The sequence below is a fragment of the Octodon degus genome, unplaced genomic scaffold (genome assembly GCF_000260255.1).
Source record: "Octodon degus isolate 3935 unplaced genomic scaffold, OctDeg1.0 scaffold00045, whole genome shotgun sequence".
Taxonomy (NCBI): domain Eukaryota; kingdom Metazoa; phylum Chordata; class Mammalia; order Rodentia; family Octodontidae; genus Octodon; species Octodon degus.
In genome coordinates, this window is record NW_004524621.1 from 13,293,775 (window position 1) to 13,317,475 (window position 23,701).

General features: G+C 44.7%; 1 protein-coding gene and 1 non-coding gene across 2 annotated transcripts in view; both read left to right on the plus strand.

The window, feature by feature from the left end:
• Positions 1–23,701, plus strand: part of B4galt1 (beta-1,4-galactosyltransferase 1) — a 46,270-nt gene that overhangs the window by 21,501 nt on the left and 1,068 nt on the right. The window contains exons 2-5 of the mRNA XM_023716086.1: positions 4,332–4,567; positions 12,794–12,886; positions 18,573–18,760; positions 21,714–21,836. Of these exons, the coding sequence (XP_023571854.1) occupies positions 4,332–4,567; positions 12,794–12,886; positions 18,573–18,760; positions 21,714–21,836 (640 nt within the window). The remainder of the gene's footprint in view (positions 1–4,331; positions 4,568–12,793; positions 12,887–18,572; positions 18,761–21,713; positions 21,837–23,701) is intronic.
• On the plus strand, positions 8,123–8,229 carry LOC111816984. The gene has a single exon (XR_002821283.1). It is a non-coding gene; the product is annotated as a U6 spliceosomal RNA (small nuclear RNA).

Below are 23,701 nucleotides of genomic sequence, written 5' to 3' on the forward strand. Positions count from 1 at the left end.
TTTGGCAGAACCAGGAATTGAATTCAGACCCTTGCGCTTGCCAGGGAAGCACTTATTCCACTGAGCCATCTCCCCGGCCCCAGGATTATGTATTTTAACATGTAAAAAGTAAGAAGTACTTAATCTTTTTTTTTTTTTTTTTTTTTTTCTGTAGTACCAGGGTCTGAACTTGGGACATTGTGCTTGCCAGGCACGCACTTATGGTGCTGAGCTATATCCCCAGCCCTAGAAGTACTTAATCTTAAGTGAAGGCACATTGCTATATTTTGCTAGCTTGATACAAACACCAAATGGTCTTTACTTTTACCATCTCTTTTCATTCTGGTGAAACATTGTCACAAACCAGCCTAAGGACAGGGATTATGTCTTGAACCACTCACTGCCCTCTCAGCCTGGTTTTCTGAGGCCAGCATGAAAATAAGACAAGAGTCCATGCTGGGGTTGGCTTAAATTAGTATGGCTTTTGATAGAGGGCATGTGTGTGTTTGGGTTTGCCATGCTGGGCAAGGGAATAGTGGAATTTGTATGAGTTGAGCTCACATATTGAAGCTATTGAGGGACTTACATGCAAGGCCATGACCTAGACTCCCAGCTGAGAGACCCACGTGGCAGGACTTGAGCTAGGGGAGCTGAGGACAGCTCACATCTGCTCATCTGTTTATGTAACCCTGCTTCCCAGATCCCAGAGCCAAGAAAACACACAAGCCAGCCCAGCAGGGCTGAGGGCTTGTGGTAGCACATCCCATGTGCCACACAGAAGGTTGCCATGGGCTAGCCTGAGGTCTGTCATGCAGCCCTCCACCTTTTGCATTCTCCTGCAGATATCCCTGGAGCTGTAGGCAGCGACTTTGAGACCTAGTAGTGGGTATGTATGATTCAGAACAGTGGTGATTGCTGCCCTCCTAGAGTGTGAGCTCTGGATTTTTTCACTGGGATGGGGTAGGTGTGCAGTAGATGTCAGTCCCTGTGTTGTGTCAGGAGGTGTGTAGGGCACTCTTGGAGGCCTTTGGTTGGTTCTAATCCCAAGAAGGCATTCACCTCCAGATCTTGTGCTGGCAGATGCACTCCAATCTTAGTGGTATGAACTTCAAGATTCCCAGAGTTGTAGAGGTTGTACATAGAAGATGGCAAAATATTGTCAAGTTGAGCAAAAAAGGCAGGACTAGAGGTCAGGTATGCTCAGTGTGTTGGAGGCATGATGGGGGCTGGGAGAAACAGGAGAGGGAGAAGAAGCTGCTTAGTGCTTAGGCTGTGCACAGAGCCATAGGAGGAGCAATGTGAGCCAGGGTGGTTTTCATTTAGGTTCTGCTGCATGTTCAGCATAGACCACAAGGAGGCAGGAACTGTCTTGCCCACCTTTCCTCCCTCAACCCAAACCTCTTGTGCTGGCAGACTGGGTTGTCAGTTGGTACCACAGAAAGTATTGATTGCAACAGATTGAGAGTAGTCTTGATACATAATAGGAAGTGTTTGCATTAGACAAACATTTTACAGTAAAAACCCTGACTTTGAATCTGGTAGGCTTACAGGGACTGTCAGCATGCTATTAATGTGTGTGTGTGTATGTGTGTGTGTGTGTGTGTGTGTGTGTGTGTCTACCTCAGGACCTCTTTTCTGCAGCCTGTGTGATAAGCATACTTGGATGCTTTCCAGCCTGCAGGTATCTGTTCTGGGCAGGCGGGGCAGGCCACATGGAGAATGCTGGTCTTCTGGGTTAGTTTCAGAAGGTATGCGCTAGTCTTAGGGTAATAGTCCAGATGCATCTTGGGTTCCTGAAATTGAGTTTATGTTTAGTAATGTCTTCAAAACAAAAGACAGGCTGGGCTGCAGATGTTGAGGGGCCCTCTGAAGTGAGAAGGGCTTAGTGATGAGCCTTCTAGTCTTTTGTTTTTCTTCTTTCTCCTTTTATCTCTTCTTGTTTTTCATGAGTTCGTTTAACCATTGGGCTTCCTGGAGGTCTTTGCCAGGGTGGGAAATTGAACAGACTAGGCCAGATGGATCTTGTGGAAAAGATGGAAATGGTGGGAATTCCTGAGGCCCTTCATTACCTGAAAGTCTCAAGCCTTGAGAAAATGAGCCCTCCAGCTCCCTATTGCCTGTTTGCCTGGTTAGAATCCTCTATGCTAGTGGTAGTGAACTTATAGCATGGGTGCTGCAGTGATCTGTTTGTAACATGGAAAGCTCTGATTGTCAGCTCACTAACTAGGCCTTATTAATTATCCATGTAAGTCCTTCCCAAGATCTGCTGAGTTTAACTGTCTAGGGGAGGGGCCTGTGTGTCTATATTCCAGTTGCCCTAGGAGATTCTGATGATAGATGTGGGGAAAACTGGTCTAGGGTGATCACTAACTCAGTCATGGATCCTAGTGCCTGCTCCCCTGAGGGCATCCTGGGAGACTGGAGCTGAGTCAGCAGCAGTGGGCCCATGGGAAACTAATCTTCCAGGCCACAACTAGGGAGGAAGCAAGACTTTTAAGTTTTGAGGATCTTCTCTGCCTTGGAGATGTACTGCCTGAATTCTGTGGTAATGAAGAGTAAAAGGGCAAATCCCAGTTGAGGCTTGTGTGTCAGTGCAAAAGTTTGCTGGTTCAGGAGATGAACAAGGACATTTCTAGCAAAGGGAAGGTAGACATAAGTGACATGGGCATGATTTCTAGGAGTGGAGACAGGCAGGTAGATGCTGGAGGGCATTGTCATCTAGCTGAGGTATTTGGTCTTCCCTTGTATAAGACAGGCCGTGGGATGATTTTAGTGGGAAAGTGATCTGATCAGAGCTGTGTCTCAGAAGAAAATGAACTAATGGAAACAGGTCCTGTGGTGATGGAACTGTATTATTGGTGGTGGGGAAAGGCTGTGGTGTGGCGTGAGGTGTGTTCTGAGGAAGGAAGGAGGTGGCACTGCTGTCAGGAAGGAGGAGGCTGATGGTTTCTCTTTTTTAGGCACTTTCATTTGAGGAGGGTGAGTGATTCCTGGGCACATGGAGTGCATAGTGAGCGAGCCATGTGCTTTTGCTCAGTGGGACAAACTTAGTCTGTAGGCAGGATCTGGGCAGGGGTTGGTGGATTTCTCCACCTGGTGTTTCAGGTGAACTTTGGTCTGAGATTGTGGTTAATGTGTCCATTTGTTCTATAGGTTCTTTTGGTCTAATGGCTAGTTGGCTTCACAGGTGAATCTGGCTACACTATAGTACCAGTTTCCAAAATGTGTTCTCTGACAAAATAATTCTGTGGTCAAGTAGGTTTAGGAAATAGTTTATAAAGTGAAAGAGCCTTGTGAACTGCACAGTTTCTCAGAGCCTTTGGTGTACATTATGCTTTTGCAGAAGCAGGATTTAGCATGGGTCAACCCAGGACTTGACTAGGGTTGTGATTTTCTACCAGCATCTTTCTGGGTCTAATGTTCCCAGGAACCCTTTTTTAAAAAGTCTGAAGAGCAGGGAATATTGTGAGTCTCAATTTAACTCTTGCTTCTGTCCTCATTCCCTTTTTGTGCCTGGATGATACTCTGTACACCGCATGCCCTGTGAGGGAGTTTGACCTTATCCTTCTTCCTCTACTCCTAACCTGCTGCTACCTGAACATCTTCCACCTCATCCGTTTTTCTTCTGAGCCAGGAATTCTCTGACTTAATGTCTTTCTGATCTGAATCCATGTTCTTCCAGGCCAGAAACTTTGAATTCTCTGACCTTTCTATATCCTGTTGGTTACTGTTACTCCTACAGTTATTAAGCATTGTTTGATGTTCTTCCCAACAGTTTCTTTTCTTTCTCTTCTAATGTCCATTGCCTCCATCCCTTCCCATTGAGTTTGGCTCACCTCTACATCAGCTGTTGTGCTGCAGTACATTCTAGCATGAAGCCGATTTTCTCCACACTGACCTACATACACACCTTTTTCCAGTTAGAATAGTTCAGCCCTTTGTTCAAGACCACAATTGGAAGCTGGCAGAGGTAAGTCTCAACCTAAGGATTTCTGAGAAAGTCCTTTGTCGTCTCTGATCACTCAACCTTATACCAGCCTGTCAGGAAGACTGAGCAGGAATTATTTCTGTTTCACAGTGGAGTCAGAGTGGGGAGGGGGTCCTGGGCAGGGAGGGTAATCAACCACCTGGGTTTGCTAGCACTGAGGTGGTTCCTGGGATGCAGGAGTCCTTAGCAATCAGGGATTTCCTGAGTTTGTTATCCTGCTGCTAGCCTGGGTGAGCATCCTTCGATGCCCACGCGGTTCGCTGAAAGGAGATATTCCTCTCCAGTTGTGGCCTGGCCATCTGACATAGTCTGTAGAGTATGCATCCTATGGCTTCCTAACGTCTCCTTTCCTTCACCTCTCTAGTTGGCCCCATGCAGATCGAATTTAACATTCCTGTGGACCTGGAACATTTGGCAAAGCAGAACCCAGAGATAAAGATGGGTGGCCGTTATACTCCCAAGGACTGCGTCTCTCCTCACAAGGTGGCCATCATTATCCCATTCCGCAACAGGCAGGAACACCTCAAGTATTGGCTGTATTACTTGCACCCAATTCTGCAACGCCAGCAGTTGGACTATGGTATCTATGTTGTCAACCAGGTGAGGTTTGGGAAGATGGTGTGAAGGGGAGGGAGGATATATGTGTGCAAATATGTGTGTAATGAGTGCCAAGGGAGGGGAGTGACATTGTTGACTTGGTGTTGAGTGAGCAGCTGGCTGTACTACCACTACCATCCTTTTTTAAACAGTGCAGTTAAATTAAATGCCAATCAATGTGCTTGCTTATTGCTATCAGCTCTGTTAGTCAAAGGAAATTGCTGTGTGTGTGTGTGTTTATACTTTGGAAGTACTTTCCAGCAAAATTGAGAGAAAAAGCCAACGCTAATTATCTCAACATAAAACACTGATTATTTCCTATATCTGGATAGACTTGGATTTCCCTTTTCCTTTTTGTTTTTATTTTTATTTATTTTTTTTTAAAAAAAATTATTTTATTTATTTGTGTGTGTGGCCAGCTCAGCCCACCTGGGAGCGGGGCTGGCTGGTATGTGGTGCTGGGGGATTGAACCATGGTCCCTGTGCTTTGCTAAGCTTGTTCTAAGTAGGTGCTTTAGACCACTGAGCTATCTCACCAGCCCTACTTTTTGTTTTTAATTTTATGTATTTTGTACAGGGTCTACAAGATGTTTAGGGTCTCACTCTGTGGATTGGACTCATAGTGATCTTCCTGTTTTCAGCCTCCCAAGTGCTGGGATTACAGGCATGTGCCACCATGCCCAGTCTCAGTTGCCATCTGATTGCACCCTGGGGGTGGAGCTGGCATGGCATGCCAGGGATCAAACCCCAGCCATTGCACTCTGCCTAAGCAGGCACTTTAGTCTGCTGAGCTATCTAGCTGGCCCTCCCTTTTTACCTTGAAAAATAAATTTCCCTTTGGATTTCACAATTTTAGGCAATTTCAAAATTTATCTAGTTATAGGTTTCTTTTTTGAGGAGAAGGGTGGTACCAGGAGTTGAACTCAGGATCTTGTGCTTGCAAGGCAGACGCTGCCCCACTGGCCCCTCATCATAGTATTTTCTGAGGTACCCACAGAAGACAATGTGCTGAGTTGCGTTTGTGTGCTAGTCCCTGGTGAAGTGTCTGAGAAAGTCTGCTTCCAGACCATCTGAGAGACATGTGGACTGGGTGGGTCTAAAACAAATTTCTCACTATTGATAGGATCCATATGTGTTTTAATCTTCAGACCTGTTTAGAACACTAATGCTGAAGACAGGTCAGCCTCATCACCAAGTCCCAAGAATCAGGTTGATCTATGACATTTTTATTTTTTTGCAGAAATGGGGATTGAACTCAGGTCCTTGCGTTTGCCAGGGAAGCGCTTATTCCACTGAGCCATCTCCCCGGCCCCTACAATGACATTTTTAAAGAGACAGAGTATGCTTATGTATATAAAGCCCAGAGTCCATTTCATTTCAAGATAAATACCAGGTCTGCTTCAGATAGTAAGATTGTTGGCAGCTTACTACTTCTGTCAGTGTTCAGTGGCTTTGTGCATTTTCCCTTGGACCACAAGGGAAAGTGGACTGGCAGTGTGTCCAACCAGTGTTTCTGAGGACTGCTGTGCATTGGACTATGTCATTTATGAAAGGTGATTCTGAAGAAGGGTAGGTCTCACTTCTACCTGTCCTGGAGCTCCAACACACTTTGGCAAGCGAGACTTTTCCCAGGCAACACTTTTGTTAGCAGTCCCAAATAGCATGTGATTTAATGGTGGCTGTGAAATGCTTTGGAACTGAGGAGGAGAAAGCATCCTGGAAGAACTAGGTTATAAACTAGGTTCTAAAGATTGGTGGGGGAGATGGGCCTCTCATCTGGGCCAGTGAATGGGGCTGTGGGAGAAGAAAGGATCCTGCTGCATGTTCTTGGAGATGGAAATGGCTAGTGCTGGAGGAGGAGAGCACCATAGGCCCTGGATCAGGTACTGGAGCTGAGGGGGCCAGGGAGATGGCTCAGTAAAATAAACGTATCCCTGGCAAGCACAAGGGCCTGAGTTCAATCCCCAGTTCTGCCTAAATAAATAAATAAATAAATGTGTTGGGACTGAGCCTGACAGCCAGACAAAGAGAGAACAGACCTTGTTGCAAAGTAATGGAGCTCAGCTAGAAAGTAGTGGGGAGAAAGTAGTGGTGAGGCTGTTAGCCAAGCGAAGTATAGGTCAGGGTCCTGTGAACACTTGCAAGCCAAAAAGTTATGCCTTGTCATTCACCTTAGGAGAATATTGGAGAATGAAAGACAGGTAAAGACCCTACCAATGCAGGTCACTTCAACAAGTATTATTTAAGAAAAGCCTTGTCATTGGGAAACATTTGTTTAGTGCCATTAAGCTTATATGGATCCTGAAAGAATCAGGTGCCTGTTTTATTAAAGCAATGCTGCTGAGCACATAGAAGAGGAAACCACTGTCACCAGGGCCTGGCAGGGATTACAAAGGACAGCCCATGCCAGCTGCATGTGATGGTTATTATGTTAGTAACTAGGTAATATGCTATAAGCCCCACATTGTCAGATCTGGTATCTCCCTCCCCATCTGCCAGAGCAGAAGATAGAGCACAACTGTGCTCTGCTTGGCATACAGTTATTAAAATGTATTTGATAAAAAGAGTGAAAGAAACTGGATTCCATTCTGCAATAGGATCTCCTATAATCTCAGCAGAAGACAGGAGGATCATAAGTTCAAGCCCAGCTTGGGCAACTTAGTGAGACTCTGACTAAAAATAAAGCCAGCAGGGTGTATGTGTGGGGGTTGTAGCGAAGTGCCAAAGCCATGTGTTCAGTCCCCAGTTCTAGGGGCTTAATGTGGGTAGGGGAGTAAAAGGGTGATGATGCTGAAATTTTGCCCCTTCCTCCCCCTGCCAATTAAGAAAGACTGGAAAGGTTAATTTATAGCTATGTTGAATTGTAGGTGAATATGAGACTTCCTTATTTAGGAAGTCAAAACAAATATTGGGCCAGTAAAATTTAGAGATTAAATTTCTATAATATAATTTATACAGATAGCTCCTAGGCTTAAAAGAACAGAATTCTGAATGTCTTATATTGGTCACACAGCAAACACATAACCAAGCCAGCTTGGATCAGTGACACCACTGGGCTGGTGAACACTAGACACTGCTTCAGAGCTGCACCCCTGACCCCTACTTTGAGATTCGAGCAAAGGAATGCTAAAATAAGAGTGGCCTCTGAGACTTTCATCCAGGGGCTTTTAGATATGTTTGAGGAACACATATTTCATTCTCACAGCGCCTTCAGTGAACCGGGGCACCCTGACCTGCTGAAGAGTTTCCTAGCTTGTTGAACCAGAGACTTTTCTAAGAATCATCTCAAGTGATGAATGACTGTGAATCACACTTTTGGAACATAGTCCTAAATTAACACTACCTCCCTCCTTCCCCCTTACTTTTTTTGTTTGTTTGTTTTGCTTTGTAGTGCTGGGGATTGAACCCTTGGGCTTGTGCATGCAAGGCAAGAGCTGTACCACTGGCCGGGGAGATGGCTCAGTGGAATAAGTGCTTGCCTGGCAAGTGAGGGGCCTGAGTTCAATCCTCAGTTCCACCAAAAAAAAAAAAAAAAAAAGTATAAAGTATATAGCATTTGTGCTCGCTTTGGCAGCACATATACTAAAATTGGAACGATACAGAGAAGATTAGCATGGCCCCTGTGCAAGGATGACACACAAACTCATGAAGCATTCCATATTTAAAAAAAAAAAAAAAAAAAAAAAAAAAAAAGCTGTACCACTGAGCTAAGAGGAGAGAACAGACCTTATTGCAAAGTATTGGAGCTCAGTTAGAAAGTAGTGGGGAGTAAGTAGTGGTGAGGCTGTTAGCCAAGTGGGTCCTATAAACTCTTGCAAGCCAGAAAGTTATGCCTTGTGGTTCCCCAGCCCCTTCCTTGTTTTTTTTGTGGGGTACTAGAAGCTTCCTTTTCTCCTCACTCCCTCTCTTTTTTCGCTTGCAACTCAGCATCTGAAATATTTTATTTTTAGGACCTGGGAGCATAGGTCAGTGCTAGAGTGCTTCCCTAACGTAATGCGGTCCTGGGTTTGATCCTCAGTACCAGCTAATCAGTCAATCAATCAATCAATAAGTCAAATAAAATATCAAACATATATACATCCATTTTTCCCCTAAGTTTGTGTCATTTCCTCCTTCTTCCAAACCTGTTTTTTCTTTTTATTTTCTTTTTCTACTGTTAACTTTCTACCATAGGTGAATCTTTTTCTTCTTCTTCCTGAGCTTATTTTATACTTTCTATTCCAACCTCCCCCGAATTATCCCTTTGGAAAATAGAGCCAGAGTCTAGCTAAGCCATTCAGGAAGTAGCTTGAAGTTTGCTCTGCTTTTCCAGTAAAGAGTATTACTTAATACATGTGAAGTGGTTCCAGGAACTTGAACCTTGTGGGGCATGGGGGATTGCCCCTTCTAAAGCTCACTCGTTTACAGATTTGGAATTTCCTGTCTTTTGTGCTTTATGGTTATAGTCTAGATGAGGAAGACAGAGATAGCCTAATGTCTACTTTCGACTTTTGCATATTATTCATTAAGCAAACAAACCTTATGGGCTATTAAGCCTCATTAGAACCTCTCATTTCTTCCTGTCCCAAACATCCTGTGCATTCACTGCCACTGCTTTATCTGAGATTAGAGAGAAAGATGGTGGTGGTCTCTGAGACCGAGACATCTGGTCTGGGTTACCTAAACAGGTTTTTCAGTAACAGATCTTTTCCTGCCCCATTGAAATGTTACATAATCCCCTATTTACAGCAGGTCTCAGTGCTGTTTTCTGTGTCCCATCTCCATCTCCTTAGCATCCCCTCAGTGTTTGCCCAGACTTCAGAGGCCAGACAGTGAAAGTTTCTGCTCTGTGTCACAAGGAGGGAACAGGCTCAAAGGGGGAGCAAGGCCAGTAGAGAATCACATCATGTGCAGTAGTTCTGCAGCTCAACCACCAGCCCATGACTCCCGAGTTCAGTGTTCTTTCCCTCAGCAGCAGTTGCTTTCTTGGAGGTTGTTTAGCCTCTGCCTGGGGTGTTTGTCAAAGCCTGGTGTCCAAGGCTTCAGTGATCTCCATGCTCCCATCACCTGGGTTCGGCCCTGGCTCTGCCACTTCCCATGCAGTGACCTCGAGCAAGGGACTGAAGCTCTGCAGACCTCACTTGCCTCTGAGTAGGAAGGGCAGGGGGCTGGTATCTGCCTCATAGGGTGCTAGAGCACCTGGCAAGTGATAAGCCTTTAGTAAATATTAGCAGTTACTGCTAGGATTTGCGTCTTTCCTGTCTACCCTCTGTTGTTCCTCCCTGGCACCAGACTGATGAATTCTTTACCACTTTCTCTGCCTTCTGCTTCACCCAGTTTCAGTACCAACATCAGGACCCTTCTTCCCATTTGTAGTGGCATTCATGGAGTCAAAGGGTACTGGCTGAGCCAGATCAGAAAGCTCAGAGGACTGATACACAAATGTCATCAGAGGAGGCTTATCTTTCAAGCCACACATACAGGAGTGAACTTTTGTAAGCTTTATGGCTTATATTTCTGTGCATAGGAAGATGTTAATTCATTGTTTGGTGTGGGACCCTCCAAACACCATGAAAGTGATCTCGAAGTAAGTGTATTGCAGGGTGGGTGAGAGGGCCTTTACCAGTCAGGATGGGTAAGAGCAAGCTGGGTTTTGGTCTTCAGGGTCTCCATCCCTCCTGCTTTAGCAGGAGAACTCATTTGGGTCCCAGAACATTCTGCTTTTGGAGCCAAGGGTCTGTTCTGAAACACGGGCATCTTACCTTAAGTTTCCCTGAGGTCTTGGTCTGGAGGTGGATGTCAAGTACTAACAGGGAATGCGTACTGTACTCCCTCATAGTTGGTGAGCAGGGAGTGTACATTGTACTGTCTCATAGTAGTCAGGAATGGAAGCTATCAAACCCAAAGTTAAAGGAAGGCAGGTTGTCACCTGTTAGCACTAGCCCAGAAAAAGAAACGCAGGTATAGTATTAACCATCATAAAAATTACAGGATGAGTAAGGAATGCAACCACAGTTGGCCAAGTAGCTATGTCATAGCCATGGCAGCCCTTTGCTGCAGAGATCCCAGTTCTGTCGATGTACCTCCTGGTCTCCTTACTCAGCTGTTCAAGTTCTTTCTGGTTCTCATGATAGCATTCCCTCTTTTTAAATCTCTTAACATTTCACTAGCCAAGGGGCTAAATGATCTGAAGGCTGACTTGGCATCTGAACATTGTGCCTGGCCCTGATCTACCTGCAGCCACTTCCTTCTCTTCCCCCTTCACACAGTGTGTGCCATAGCCACACTGACCCCTTATCTCCTCCCAGATACTTGTCCTCCTCTTCTCCTCCCCTTGCTTATGCTGTTCTCTCTGTATGTCTGCCTCCCTTAGTAACTGGACATCTTTTAATTCCCGCCATGCGCAACCATACCTCATTAGCGCTGTAGCCTGGTGCTGACCTCTCCCTGGCTGTAGCTCCCAGGCCACTCGGCACTTTCTAGCAAGGGCTGCATATCTGTGCTTGTCCTGACCAAGTCTCCACTGGACCATGCAGCTCATCCACAGTTCAGTGCAGACTTGGTCAGGATTTTGAACACGCAGTGTCTTTCTGTGACTTTTGTCCACTTAATTATACCCACTGTCAGGACCTCTCACTCCCAGGCCTCTGGCTGGGTCTGTACCTCTTGAAAATGAAGCCTTTTCCAGCCTGGCCAGATCATGACCCTTGACAACCTGCATAGCCCCTGCCTGGGCCTCCCTGGGCAGCCAAAGCTGCACATTGCTGACCAGGGCACAACTGCACTGCCTGTGACACTGCCATCAGGGTGACCTCCCTTTCCAGGAAAAATGCAGACAACAATTTTAGCCCTGTGGTTGTTCATGATCATCAAATTCATTCATGGTCTTGAATTCTGGCCACCACAATCCTCCATGGGGTGAATGGGTCTTTTCATAGAGGGAAGATTGCAGGAGAGAGCACATGGGTGGCTGGTAGCAGGGCTGGAATTTGGATAGAGGCCACCTGGGGCCTAAGGAATGCCCCGCCTTGCCATCTTTATTCTCAGAACACCTCACATATACTTGGCAATGTGGTGAGTCTCCTACATTACAAGAAAGGAAGCAGCAGCTTTTGAGTATAGTCCCTGTACCCCTGGGAGCCCTGCCTGCTTGAGAGTCTACCCTGACTCACACCCTTCCCCAGGACAGACCCTAGCCTGAAGGGCTGTGGGGAAATGGAGGGAAGGCCCAGCTTGCTGCATTCAGGAATTTTTGTCTGACTTTGAAACGTCTTCTGTCTCCGTTTCATCTGTGCCTTGTTTAGGACAATAGAGTCAGGCTGTTTGTAAGTCGATTTGGAGAAGCTTTTTGTACCTCAGTGAGTGAGAGCATCTGTCCCTGGTCCACGTAGCTGGTTCCTACATGAGGTCAAGATTGTTGGGGTGAAGCAGACCCATGGATCTACCCCATCAGCAAGGACAGCTGCAGGGCTTGTGCCCCCTGCCAGTCTGGTTTCTGTCTTGGCCATCTGTGTGCCAACGCCGTCCCTGCTTCCATTTCCATCTGCCCATGCTCAGATGGACATGTGTTGGGATGGGGCATGGAGGGATAGGGCTGCTGTGTTGTGTGGTCTCCCTGGTTCCTCTCCCTAAAGGTGCACATTGTTGATCAGGGCACACACAGGCTGTCCGTGATGCCACCCTCAGGATACCTTGCCTTGCCAGGAAAAGTGCAGGCAATCTACTTTAGCTCTGTGGTTGTTCATGATCTTTAAACTTGGAGAGGGCTGGCATGGGAGGCCTGGGAATGTCTGTGTCTCCACTAAGTGCTTCTCTGTTCTTTGTCTTCCCCTCCCTGGCCATGTTTCTTTGTTCTTCTGGGGAATGTGTTGAAGCACTTAACTGGTACTCATATTGCTGGTAAATTGCCTCCCTGGACATTGTTCTGGGAAATGGTGTTCCCTCTGCTCACCTTTGACTCTGTAATAAGGAATCACAGCTTATTAGGACTTGGCTTTCGCCTTGGAACAAGGGTGGTTAGAATGAGTCCCTCTTCCTGTACACCCTTGATATTTACCTCTCTTTCCCCTACTGCTCTTCCATCCTTTTTTTTTTTTTTCTTTTTTCTTTTTTTCCCTTCTAGTGGGGGCCTTTTGCCTTTACTTGTTAATCCTGTTTGTAGCAAAGAAAGCTGAAGGAGGAATTCCTCTCTGTGATCTGCTTCTTACTCTACACCTACCTTCTCTTCTATATTCTCCGCCTCCTATAAAGAATGAAAGAGGGAGGAAGGCCGACCAAACTGCTGCTGCTACCCTAACTACCACCACCACTGCTGCCGCCACCGCTGCTACCACCACTACCTTGGTAATGTCCTCAAATGAAACCCAGAGCTGAGGCCCTGCTGGTCAGGGAAAGCTGTGTGGATAATCCTGTGAGTGCACTACCTCCTACTCTGGAGTCTCCCTGACAAGGGCAGGCCTCTTTGGCTTCCCTGGAAACACTGAGATTGCTGGAAGCCAACTCATTGTACAGAGATCTGTGAGATTTTGCTTTCTCTAAATTAAACCACACCTGAACTCATACTGTATATATACAAATGTTTATGTCTTTTTAAAAAATTCCATACCATCAGCATCTTCCCATTTTATTTCATATTCTTCATAGTCATCAATTTCCATGTCTTCATAGTTGTTGGTCAGAGTTCTGCCAGAATAAGCTTTTCCTTTAATGGAAGACTAAAATGAATATCCTTGAGTCTGAAGAATACTATGCATTGGCCTCTTCCACATTTAGTGTCATTTCCTCAGGCTGAGTTTTCAAGTGTGAGATTATAGGTTCAGAAACAGTTTCTCCATTTTTATATTTCTCAATGCAAATGACAAAATTGCTTTCTGAAAGAGAAGCCTTTATCTGCTGAAGTACTTTTCTCCAACATGTATTTTAAACATCCTGATGATGCTTACTGCGACCATCTTGATGTATTCTGTAGAAAGCAGAAAAATACTAGTGCCTCTGGCCCAGAGAAAGAGCTATCCTGCTTGGCTCCAATAGAGCTGGGTGTAAAATTGTTGTCTGTATACATTTTGCACACTTGGTATAGAAAAGCAAGCCCAGGGTATTGCCAGCAGATGTTGCCACCAGCTTCAGACCTGCCATGGATCCCTGGTGTCAAGAGCTTGGAGTAACTGTGGTGAAAGTGGCTTTTTGAGGATCGGAGCATGTGTATGGGAGCAATAGCATTTCTCCCATCACATAGAAATTCTGATTCATTACAAATCTTGGCAGCAGCTACATTGCTACTGTATCTTTTGGTGGGAGCAAGGTTGGATATGGTCTGACCCCAAGCTGTTGTTGTCTAAGGATATGCTTGCTGGTCATGCCCAAGAGCCTGCCATCTGGGGAAGGAAGGTTGGTTGGACAGAGCAGATCTTCTAGAGAATGTTAGGGGGCAATGGTCTTCAGTGGTTGGTCATCATCTGTCCCCTGGTGCGGTCAGAGGAAGGTCACTCTTGCCTTTCTTACACAGTCATTGTTTTTCAGATTAGACCAGACTTGGGTGCCTTTGCTGAGTCCCTCAACAGAGACAGCCTGCAAATGCAGTGTGTCTGCCCAGGGAGCAGGTGAGGGCATGAAGGAGGAAGTGGAACCTTGGCCCTGTGCCCCTTGGGAGACATCCTCTGCTTAGCCATTATTATTGGCCAGGCTCCCATGTCTTATGGGATCACACAGCAGCTTCCTAACTGCTCTCCTTGCCTTAATTTGGATTAAAGCACAAATCCCTCCTTGACATGCATCCATGCTTTAAGATTCTCTGTGGCCTAAAAAAGATAAGAGCCCAAGTGTCTCAGCAGGTGCCCAGCCCTCCTCTGCCCCTGTGATGTGCTCCTCACCCCTTTTCAGGTCTCATTCTGACCTCACACATTCCTAGTTTCTTGCATGTTGTCTTTTCAGCAACTTTGATGCATGCTTTTACCATGCGGAGCCTTTGTCTACGCCTTGAACTGTCTTCTCCCCACACCACTGTGCTCAGAGTTTGTCTGTTCTACCTACTCATTTGGGGATTTTTAGATATGTTTTGTCCTTCTTTCTTCCTGTTTTCCTCTAAAAGCAGCCAGTTGCCCTAAAATTTGGCAAGGGATACCAAGGCTTCTTGTCCACCAGTATAAGCTGAAGCCCACCTTTAATAATTTGGTCTTTCAGCTGGGTGTAGTGACACATGCCTGTAATCCCAAAACTTGGGAGGCTAGGCAGGAAGCTTGCCACAAGTTCAAGGCCAGGGCCAGGGAGATGGCTCAGTAGAATAAGTGCTTCCCTGGCAAGCACAAGGGCCTGAGTTTAAATCCCCGGTTCTGCCAAAAAAAACCCCAAGTTCAAGTCCAGCCTAAATTACAGTGCAAGACCTTGTCTCAAAAACAAAAACAAAAACAAACTGGGGAGGGGGGTCTTTCAAAGGCTCACTTGCTCCTAATGTACTGGATCTTCTTCATCAATTGTACTCTCCCCTGCATTTCACAGGCTTCCATAGGTTTCTTTCCTCTGCTGCTGGAGATTAATCACAGGCTAATTCACTTAAGTCTTAATCCTTTTTAGAAATTCTCCTTCCATTAGAGAAGGGATTTGGGGGAGGAATCTTGAAGCTGATTGGGAGAGACAATATGCAAATACTGGAGAAGGTAGGTTTTCCAGTTCAATTCCTGAGGAGTATTTTGAAAGGGCTGATAATTCGGGGTGGATGAACACCTATTCCTGTGCCCTTGGTAGTAGCTCGCTTGTCACCAGGCAGTGTGCTAAAGTCTTTTCATACATTGCTTCATTTAACAACCCAGCTGGTATCATTCTCATGACACAAAGCAGGAAACAGTCTTAGAGGTGGGATTTGCCCAAAGTTACCTCACTGATTGGTGCAGAGGTCAGCATTCTTGGGATAAAAATGTATGTGTCTATTATCGTTATTCATTTGACACAGCCTGAGAGTAGATGCTCATTAAATGTTCTTGAGTGAATGAAGGAGCAGATGCATTAGATGAGTAGTGGTGAACCTGTGGGCCTTGCGCTGTGGCAGGCATGCAAAACCCTCTCTGTCAGCACACAAGCCATGTTGCCCCAACAGCCCCACATCAGCTAACAGTTGTTTCTTCCTAAGCTAAAACCTCACCACTCAGGTTTAGTTGCAGTGTTGGCACTGTGCAATAAGTGTGCTTTGGGTTGTAGTCTGGGCACTAAAAGGTCACTATAATGAATGTGGCTGTAGAAGAGGAGCAAGATGGGAAGGACGAGTACTTCCTGTAGTGGAAGGTAGTGTGGGACTTGCTAGGCCTTTCTGCTTATCAGGAAAGGTGAGTACCCACACAGTTTGTCCAGAGAGGCCTAGAAAATGTTTTCTAGGAAGAGGAAGTGTGGTGTTCCTAGGGGCCATGGTAGTTGGTGACACCTGCCCTTGTGCACTATGCACTTTGCCTCTAGGGAAGGTAGAAGCTATAGGCAGTGTAGTTCAGGTTATTTGGAAAATTGTCTTTCCACTTCTAAGTGTGGTTCAGACACTGGGGAAGTTGGAAGGGGTTGGGAAACAAGGGTGAAGTAGGCCTACTTAGGCTTTTCTAGCTGCCATCGTTCCTGGGTCCTTGGCTTGAGACCAACGGGCTCATTCATGATTCCAAATTTCCAGTTTGTGGGAGGAGGAGATTGCTTAATTCAATCTTAGGCATTTGCTGAGACCAAACAGAGATGGCCACCAAGTTTGGGGCCCTGCCCCAGTTCATGGGGTACATACCAAGCAAAGGGGAATGGTCATGAGCTGGGCAGCCAGCCACCCTTGGGGTGTTCTACTGTATGTGAACAAAAGGCATTATGAGAATATTCCCTTTTATTTGTTAGAAAAATGGTCAGGGAGCTTTGTGTTAGGAATATTAAGCCTGGGTTGGCATGAGGATTATGAAAAAATTATCCAGATGATTGGTATGCCATGGTTGTAGAAACACCTGGCCCATGCCTCATATTCACATGACAACCCCTAGTAGATAATAGCTATTTGTTGTTACAATAATAATTCCCTGGGGCCAGGGAGATGGCACAGTGGAATAAGCACTTGCCTGGCAAGCACAAGGGCCTGAGTTTAATCCCCAGTTCCACCAAAAAAAACAAACCAAACCAAAACAAAACAAAATTCCAATATCTTCATAGATTTCATATGTAATTTTTAAACTTTCAACTTCTTTTTGACCCCTGACTTACATGGAATTAGCCAAACTCAGCATTCCAAATCTACTCTTAACTGGCTCAACAGCCAAAGAACACAATGTGCCTTTGGGTGCAGCCTTCACCTTTCACCATGCATGGTTAGAAAGCGTTGTCACAGACTGAAGAAAGGCGCTCTTGTGTGCATAATGTTTCCTTAATTCATTTACTATTCTCCTGGCTGCTTTTTCTGACTTCCTGGTACTGATCTTAGTAGTTTGTTTCTGAGTCATCCACCTGAGGCCAAGCAGCAGTCTATATATGTGCACTCTGTACACACACAGGCAGTATTGTGAACTTCAGGGCTTCAGATTTTCTTTTGGGGATGTGGAAAGGGGATTTTGCACATTCCAGTTCTGAGATTATGGATGGATTACAGGGCTCATGGGCCACTTTCTCCTCGAAGTAAATGAGCCTGATCCTAGCAGGGTGTGGTGGCACATACCTATAATCTCAGCACTTTGGAGTCAGAGGCAGGATCATCTCTGTGAGTTTAAGGCCAGCCTGGGCTGCATAAGTGAGTTCAAGGATAGTCTGTGCTGCATAGTGAGACCGTGTTTCACAAAAAAAAAAAAAAAAGAAAAAAAAGTCCCAAAGATCCCATCCCAAGAGATGTAGGAAAGAGCAGCAAGTTTGGATTCCAAAGTGTGAGCCTTCCTTTCCTCACAAGGGTGGTGTGAGGTTGGCATGAACAGCGAGATGTAAGGGATGACAGTATCAGAGTTAGGGCCATCCCTACTAACCCAGGATAATAGGTCTTCATAGGAGCAAACCCTCCCCACAATGTGAGAATCCCTAGGAGTACACTCTAGTTAGGTTTTTGAGAAGTGGTTGCCATTTATCATTGTATGTTGAAACCTACTTATCAGTTCATTTGTTCATTCATTTGTTCATTCATGCATTCATTCATTCATTCATTCATTCAGCCAGCAACTTAATTGAGCTCTTATTACATGATAGTAGGGCACAGGGTAAATTAAAAACAAAAAAAGATCTCAGCCTTCATTAAGCTTACATTCTTGTAGGGTATACCAAAAAGAAACAAGGTAAGTTAAAAAAAAAAAAAGGAAATGCCTTTACCTGTATGTGTGGTGCTTTGGGCCCTAGTGCCCAGGACCTTAAAGCAAGTACTTTCCCTCTCATGTATCCTTATTCTGTCATGATTGTATCAAACTGACTCCTACCCTATTCTGTGAGCACATGAAGGCAGAGATTGAGTTAGGTTTGCTGTAATTCTCTGGCACCTAGTTTAGTGCCAGACAGACACGTGGAAGTCACACTGTGTGGTAATATAACCATAGTCAACTCTATAAAGAGGGTAAAAATGAAAAGTCCATAAGCATCCAGCCATCACCAGTTTCCTGTGTATCTTTCCTAGAGTTAGTCACCAGTAAATGGAAAAAAAAAAAAAAATACATGACACATCTTTAAATGTTTTTTTCATCTTTGAAGAGTTTCTTTGTTTTCTTTAACATCTCTGTTATTGCATTTTAATAGCTATGGCATGACTATTTAACAAGTTCCCTAGTGATGCTTATATTGAGACTTGCATCTTCTGTGATGCACACCTTATAGTGAATATTATTTACAGTTATTCACACAGGTACAAGTCTTTCAATATAGGAAAGGCTACTAAAAGTGGTATTGTTGATTTAGAGGATTGACATTCAAGAATGATTTGTGAAATTAAGGGCAGGAAAATGAGGCCCAAGAGTTGACTAATGAGTACATATAGCAAACAAGTTACCAGTCCCTGTGAGTGTTATACTCAAAGATTTTATTGGATCTGATTTCACTTTTTTTGTTTCTGTACCAGGCTGGAGATAGCATGTTCAATCGTGCTAAGCTGCTCAATATTGGCTTTCAAGAAGCTTTAAAGGACTATAACTACAACTGCTTTGTGTTCAGTGATGTGGACCTCATCCCAATGGACGACCACAATGCCTACAGGTGTTTTTCACAGCCACGACATATTTCTGTTGCAATGGACAAGTTTGGATTTAGGTAAGAAATGTGTGACCACAGATTGTAATAGATGCATTACTCCTTTCCACATTGACTGGGAAATGCAGTTTCACTGCCCAGGAGTCACTCTCAGTGGTCTGAGAAGTCCACCTCTGAGAAACGGCTGCTTTTGACATCCAGAGTCAGTTATTCTTGGAGAAGGAAAGAAGAAATCTGAAATGCCTGTACTCTGCATAGTCACAAAAGAACTATTTTTAGTGTTCAGAACAGTTCTCATCTTTAGATTCCAAACAGTTGCATGATTTTCTTCCTGCTGTCCCCTGCCCCATGTAGTGTGGAAAGCAAATTACCCCCCCCCCCCAGTTCTTGAGGTTAGACCCCTCAGGAGATGTTCCTTGACAGTTTAAGAATCAGCAAGGAACATGATTCTCATTCCCAGCAGAGCATAACTTTCGGCTTAAATACAGAGCCCAAGCTTCTCCAGTGTGCCTTTGGTGAAGAGGCCATTGATGTCTGTCCCTAGGGTTGAAGATATAACTAAAGTACTGACATATAGGGACCATGGCCTTCGTCCACTGTTTTATCTTACCATGACCTTCTAGTCCATTGTTTCATCTTAGAAGTAAGTTAGATGGGGGACTAGCTTAGTAGTAGAGTGCTTGCCTAGCATATATAAGGATTTGGATTTGATCTCTAGCCTTACCCTGAAAAAAAAAAAAAAGGTTAAAAGTAAATAAATTATTGTGTTCTGTAATTTGTCCATGTTTGTATTCACACAAAAAGGTTGACAATTACAACCTATCTATTGAATAACACAGTTTTTCCCATCCTTGCTTTAAATAGGTTTCACTTGAAACTCCAAGTGATGCCATGCTGGGGTACCCTGTGTAACATGCAAACCTGGCTTAGGCTGAGTATCTAGTGTATTTGGTCTGTGTGGACAGCTGGCCTGTGCTGGCCTGTTGTATAGATATAGCTACTGTATAATCACTTTCTGAATTTTTTCTTCCTATCATCCATTGCTAGGGGCATGAGGGCTGTGAGATGAATAGGCTGCTATCTTAAAAAAGAGAAAATTTGAATGGAAAATCCCTTTTAGCCTCTTCAGAAATCTTAGCTCTTCCTTCCCTATGTATCTTCATCTCTTGGAAATACACAGGTTTGTACCCTGATCCCTCTTTTTCTCCTCTGTAGCATATAGTGAGCCAGGAGAGGGCCTAAGTGACCACACAATTTTTTACCCTAATGACATGTTTGGTTTACAGAGAACCAATCAGGTTTGGGGATGGGAGAGGTACACAAGTACAACCAGCAGACCACAAAGCCAGTCTCCTCGACTTAGCATGTGTTTACACTGAAGTGCCAAAGGATCCACATCTAAAAAATTGATTATCAAAACATCTTGTTGGTCTAACCACCTCTAGCTTAAACCCTAACATTAAAGGTGTAGGCAGTAGCATGAAGTATTACAAAGGGTGGGCCCTAACCAATGTCACCTAATTACAAACGTGCTACTTTAAACCTAATGAAAGCAGGCCCCTGGGGTTCTTTGCTTATCTATACTTTCAGTTAAATTCCTGATATACTTTAAAAGTATTGTGTCTTTAATTTCTTATGTTCTGTATGACTTGGTTGACTTCCCCCTCAAAGTCTCAGCTAGAGTTTAATTTATGGTGATGAGTTTTTGTTTCTTTGGAGTACAGTGAGAGCGTAAGTGTAGTTTGGAACTGCATTTAGGGTCAACACAAGACCAAAGAAGGCTCTGGAAAACCCACAGGAAGACTTCTGTATGGCCTCAGGGGCACATTCTAATTCTTGACATTTCTTATCAATGCTTCCTCTGTGTCCCTTAAGAGTCCACTATTCATAACCATTAAAATACTGAAATATAGGCTTTTTTACCAAGATGGCACCAAAGGCGAAGAAGGAAGCCCCTGCCCCTCCCAAAGCTGAAGCCAAAGCCCAAGCTTTGAAGGCCAAGAAGGCCAGCTGAAAGGCGTCCACAGCCACAAAAAGAAGACCCAAATGTCATCCACCTTCCGCTGTCCCAAGACCCTGCAGCTCTGGAAGAGCACCTCCAGGAGAAACAAGCTGGACCACTATGCCATCTTCAAGTTCCCCCTGATCACAGAGTGAGCCATGAAAAGATCAAGGACAACAACACACTCATGTTCCTTGTGGATGTCAAAGCCAATAAGCACCAAATCAAACAAGCTGTAAAGAAGCTCTATGACATCGATGTTGCCAAGGTCAATATCCTATTCAGGCTTGATGGAGAGAAGGCGCATGTTTGACTGGCTCCCAATTATAATGCATTGGATGTTTCCAACAAAATTGGGATCATCTATACTGAGTCCAGCTGGCTAATTCTAAACACATACTTTTTTATTCCCATTAAAAAAAAAAAAAAATACTGGGGCCAGGGAGATGGCTCCGTGGAATAAGTGCTTCCCTGGCAAGTGCAAGGGTCTGAGTTCAATCCCCGGTTCTGCCAAAACCAAAACAAAACAAAACCCCTAAAGTATAAAAAGGTAGGGAGGGATCAGAGCTTAGATATTTTGCTTCTTGGAAATATGTAAAAAACAGATTTATCATTGTGCCTTTTCCTACATCAGGATAAAGTAGAAATTTCAGAGGAAACTTTGTTATGTGCAAATTCTGAGAATTCTGCTTCAATTGTAAGGGTTAGTGTTCAAGCCAGTATACCCTTGGATGAATGAAAGCTAAATTGGTACTAAGACAGGATGAAAAGGAGGGCACCACAGAATGGGCAGTAGGAGACTAATGCATCTTAAATTTAGGACCTCCTTGAAAAGGTCATCCTTACAAGAATGGGGCACGTAGGAAGGAGATGGCTGAGTCCCAGTGGAAGAACGGGGCTTCTGCCCCTTCTTGTCACTGACATTTTCTAAATAGTCACAGAAACACACTTTATTTGGGGGATGTCAAAACTAACTAACCATGGGTCCTATATGTCTGTTTTTTTCCCCAGCCTACCTTATGTTCAGTATTTTGGAGGAGTCTCTGCTCTAAGTAAACGGCAGTTTCTTACCATCAATGGATTTCCTAATAATTACTGGGGCTGGGGAGGAGAAGATGATGACATCTTTAACAGGTAATAGCCAAAGTTTAGAACTGTTTCTTTCCTGTAGTCTTCACTCTCAGACTTTGAATCAGTGTGTGGTTATGTACAGTGATTGACTCTCAGGAGAATGCAGGTCCCACCCAGCCCAGATCCTTAGCTGTGTACTCTTGTAGGTCCAGTAGGTGCTGAGCTGGGTCTTTAGAAAAATTAGCTTCTGAGATTTTTGGATTAGCTTTGGAAAAATGTAAAGTGAAGACCGAGAGGAGGGTGAGCCTATTTTGATTTACCGCATGCCATTTTGTACTGAAGGAGTAAACCTACATCCTTCTTAAAACTTAAGTATCTTACTGTATTTTCCTTTCAGTGTGGAATGTTTCTTTGAACAGAATCCTATCCTTTTTTCATAGACTCTTTGTCCTATTTTTTTTGTTTTGGAGTATTTTTACCATACACAGAAGGTAGTTTGAGGAGCTTTTCTTGACACACTTGGTTTACAACTGTCATGGCGTGGCTAGTCTTGCTCTTCCATTTTCCAGGACTCTATTTATTTATTGCTCCAAATGCCTCAGGGCAGGTTTGGCTGGCTTGAGTTGTGGGGATCGAACCACAGCAACCTGAGCCTGACTGCTTTGTTGAAGCAGCCACTTAAAGAACTGAGCTAAGGGGCAGGGCCCCTCCAGGGCTCTTTTTAAGCAGGTAAATTTTTATCCTGTGGTTGTCATCACAAGTGGTAAAAGCCATCTATTAATAACATTTGGAACCGCATTCTGCTTAGTGTTGCCTGGCAGTGGAACCTTCAGTTCTGCCCCTGCAGATCAAAAACACCTTCTCCCTCTGGGAGAAGTCTGAAGTGTGTTTGATGCTGCAGTAGGCCCAGGTGCATCCTTCCTGCATTAGAGTACATTTATTTGATCAAGTAACAGAAGGTGTCTGTCAGAGCAAAACCCAAGTCATTTGAAGTTAGCATTGTATGAGAACTTGACTTAGGTCCAAGTCTTTAATATTGGCCTTGAAGAAAGCTTAATTATTAGATTATAAGACTGGTCATCAAGCATGCACGTATTGAGCATCCACTGTGCCCAACGGGCCCCTAAGGAGGATGCTGAAGCCCTGGAAACGGGGTCCAGACAGAAACAAACCCACTTGTACAGAGCCACACCTCTGTGAGCACTGTGGACTGCTGTAGTCATGTACACGTCTGATCAGATTCCACAGAGCTGAAGGATCAAGATGGTGGGGAGGGAAGGGGCCTTGAGAATCGATACACAGAGGTTGTGGGACTAGAAGGATGGGTGGTGTGTGGCTCAGCTATCATAATTGTATTATGTACCTCCTTTTAACTGTGTACCAGGCATAAGATCATCACTTGGGGGAAGGTAAGCCAGTAACCTTTATGTCGTCCCAGATCAGCCAGTAGTGCTTCTAACTTTGGTGTTTGTGCTGTCAAAGCTTTGATTTTGGTCCTCATTCCTTTCCCCTGGACCAACACAGAATCCCCTGTCCTATTCTGGCTGCCTCTTGTCTTGCTGTCTGCACTCCATTCCATTCTCAAATGGGGTACCAAAGATACTTCCACATGGCCAGAGTCATTTGGGAAACACTGCACATGATATCCTTCTATCCTTCTGATACTGGCATTGTTTCTTCATTTACTCTAAGAAGGCTTCATGGTTTAGCCTTTGCCTTTCTTTTCAGCTGCATCACCTGCCCCTTCCTACCCCTTGCCCTTACTCTCACCTCCTGTACCTTTGCATACACTGTCCTAGCTGCCCAAACTATTCTGGCATCCACCTGTTTGTCCTCATACCTTGGCTCTGCTCAGCCTTGATCCAGCTGGGTTTCTCTCTCTCTCTCTCTCTCTCTCTCTCTCTCTCTCTCTCTCTCTCTCTCTCTCT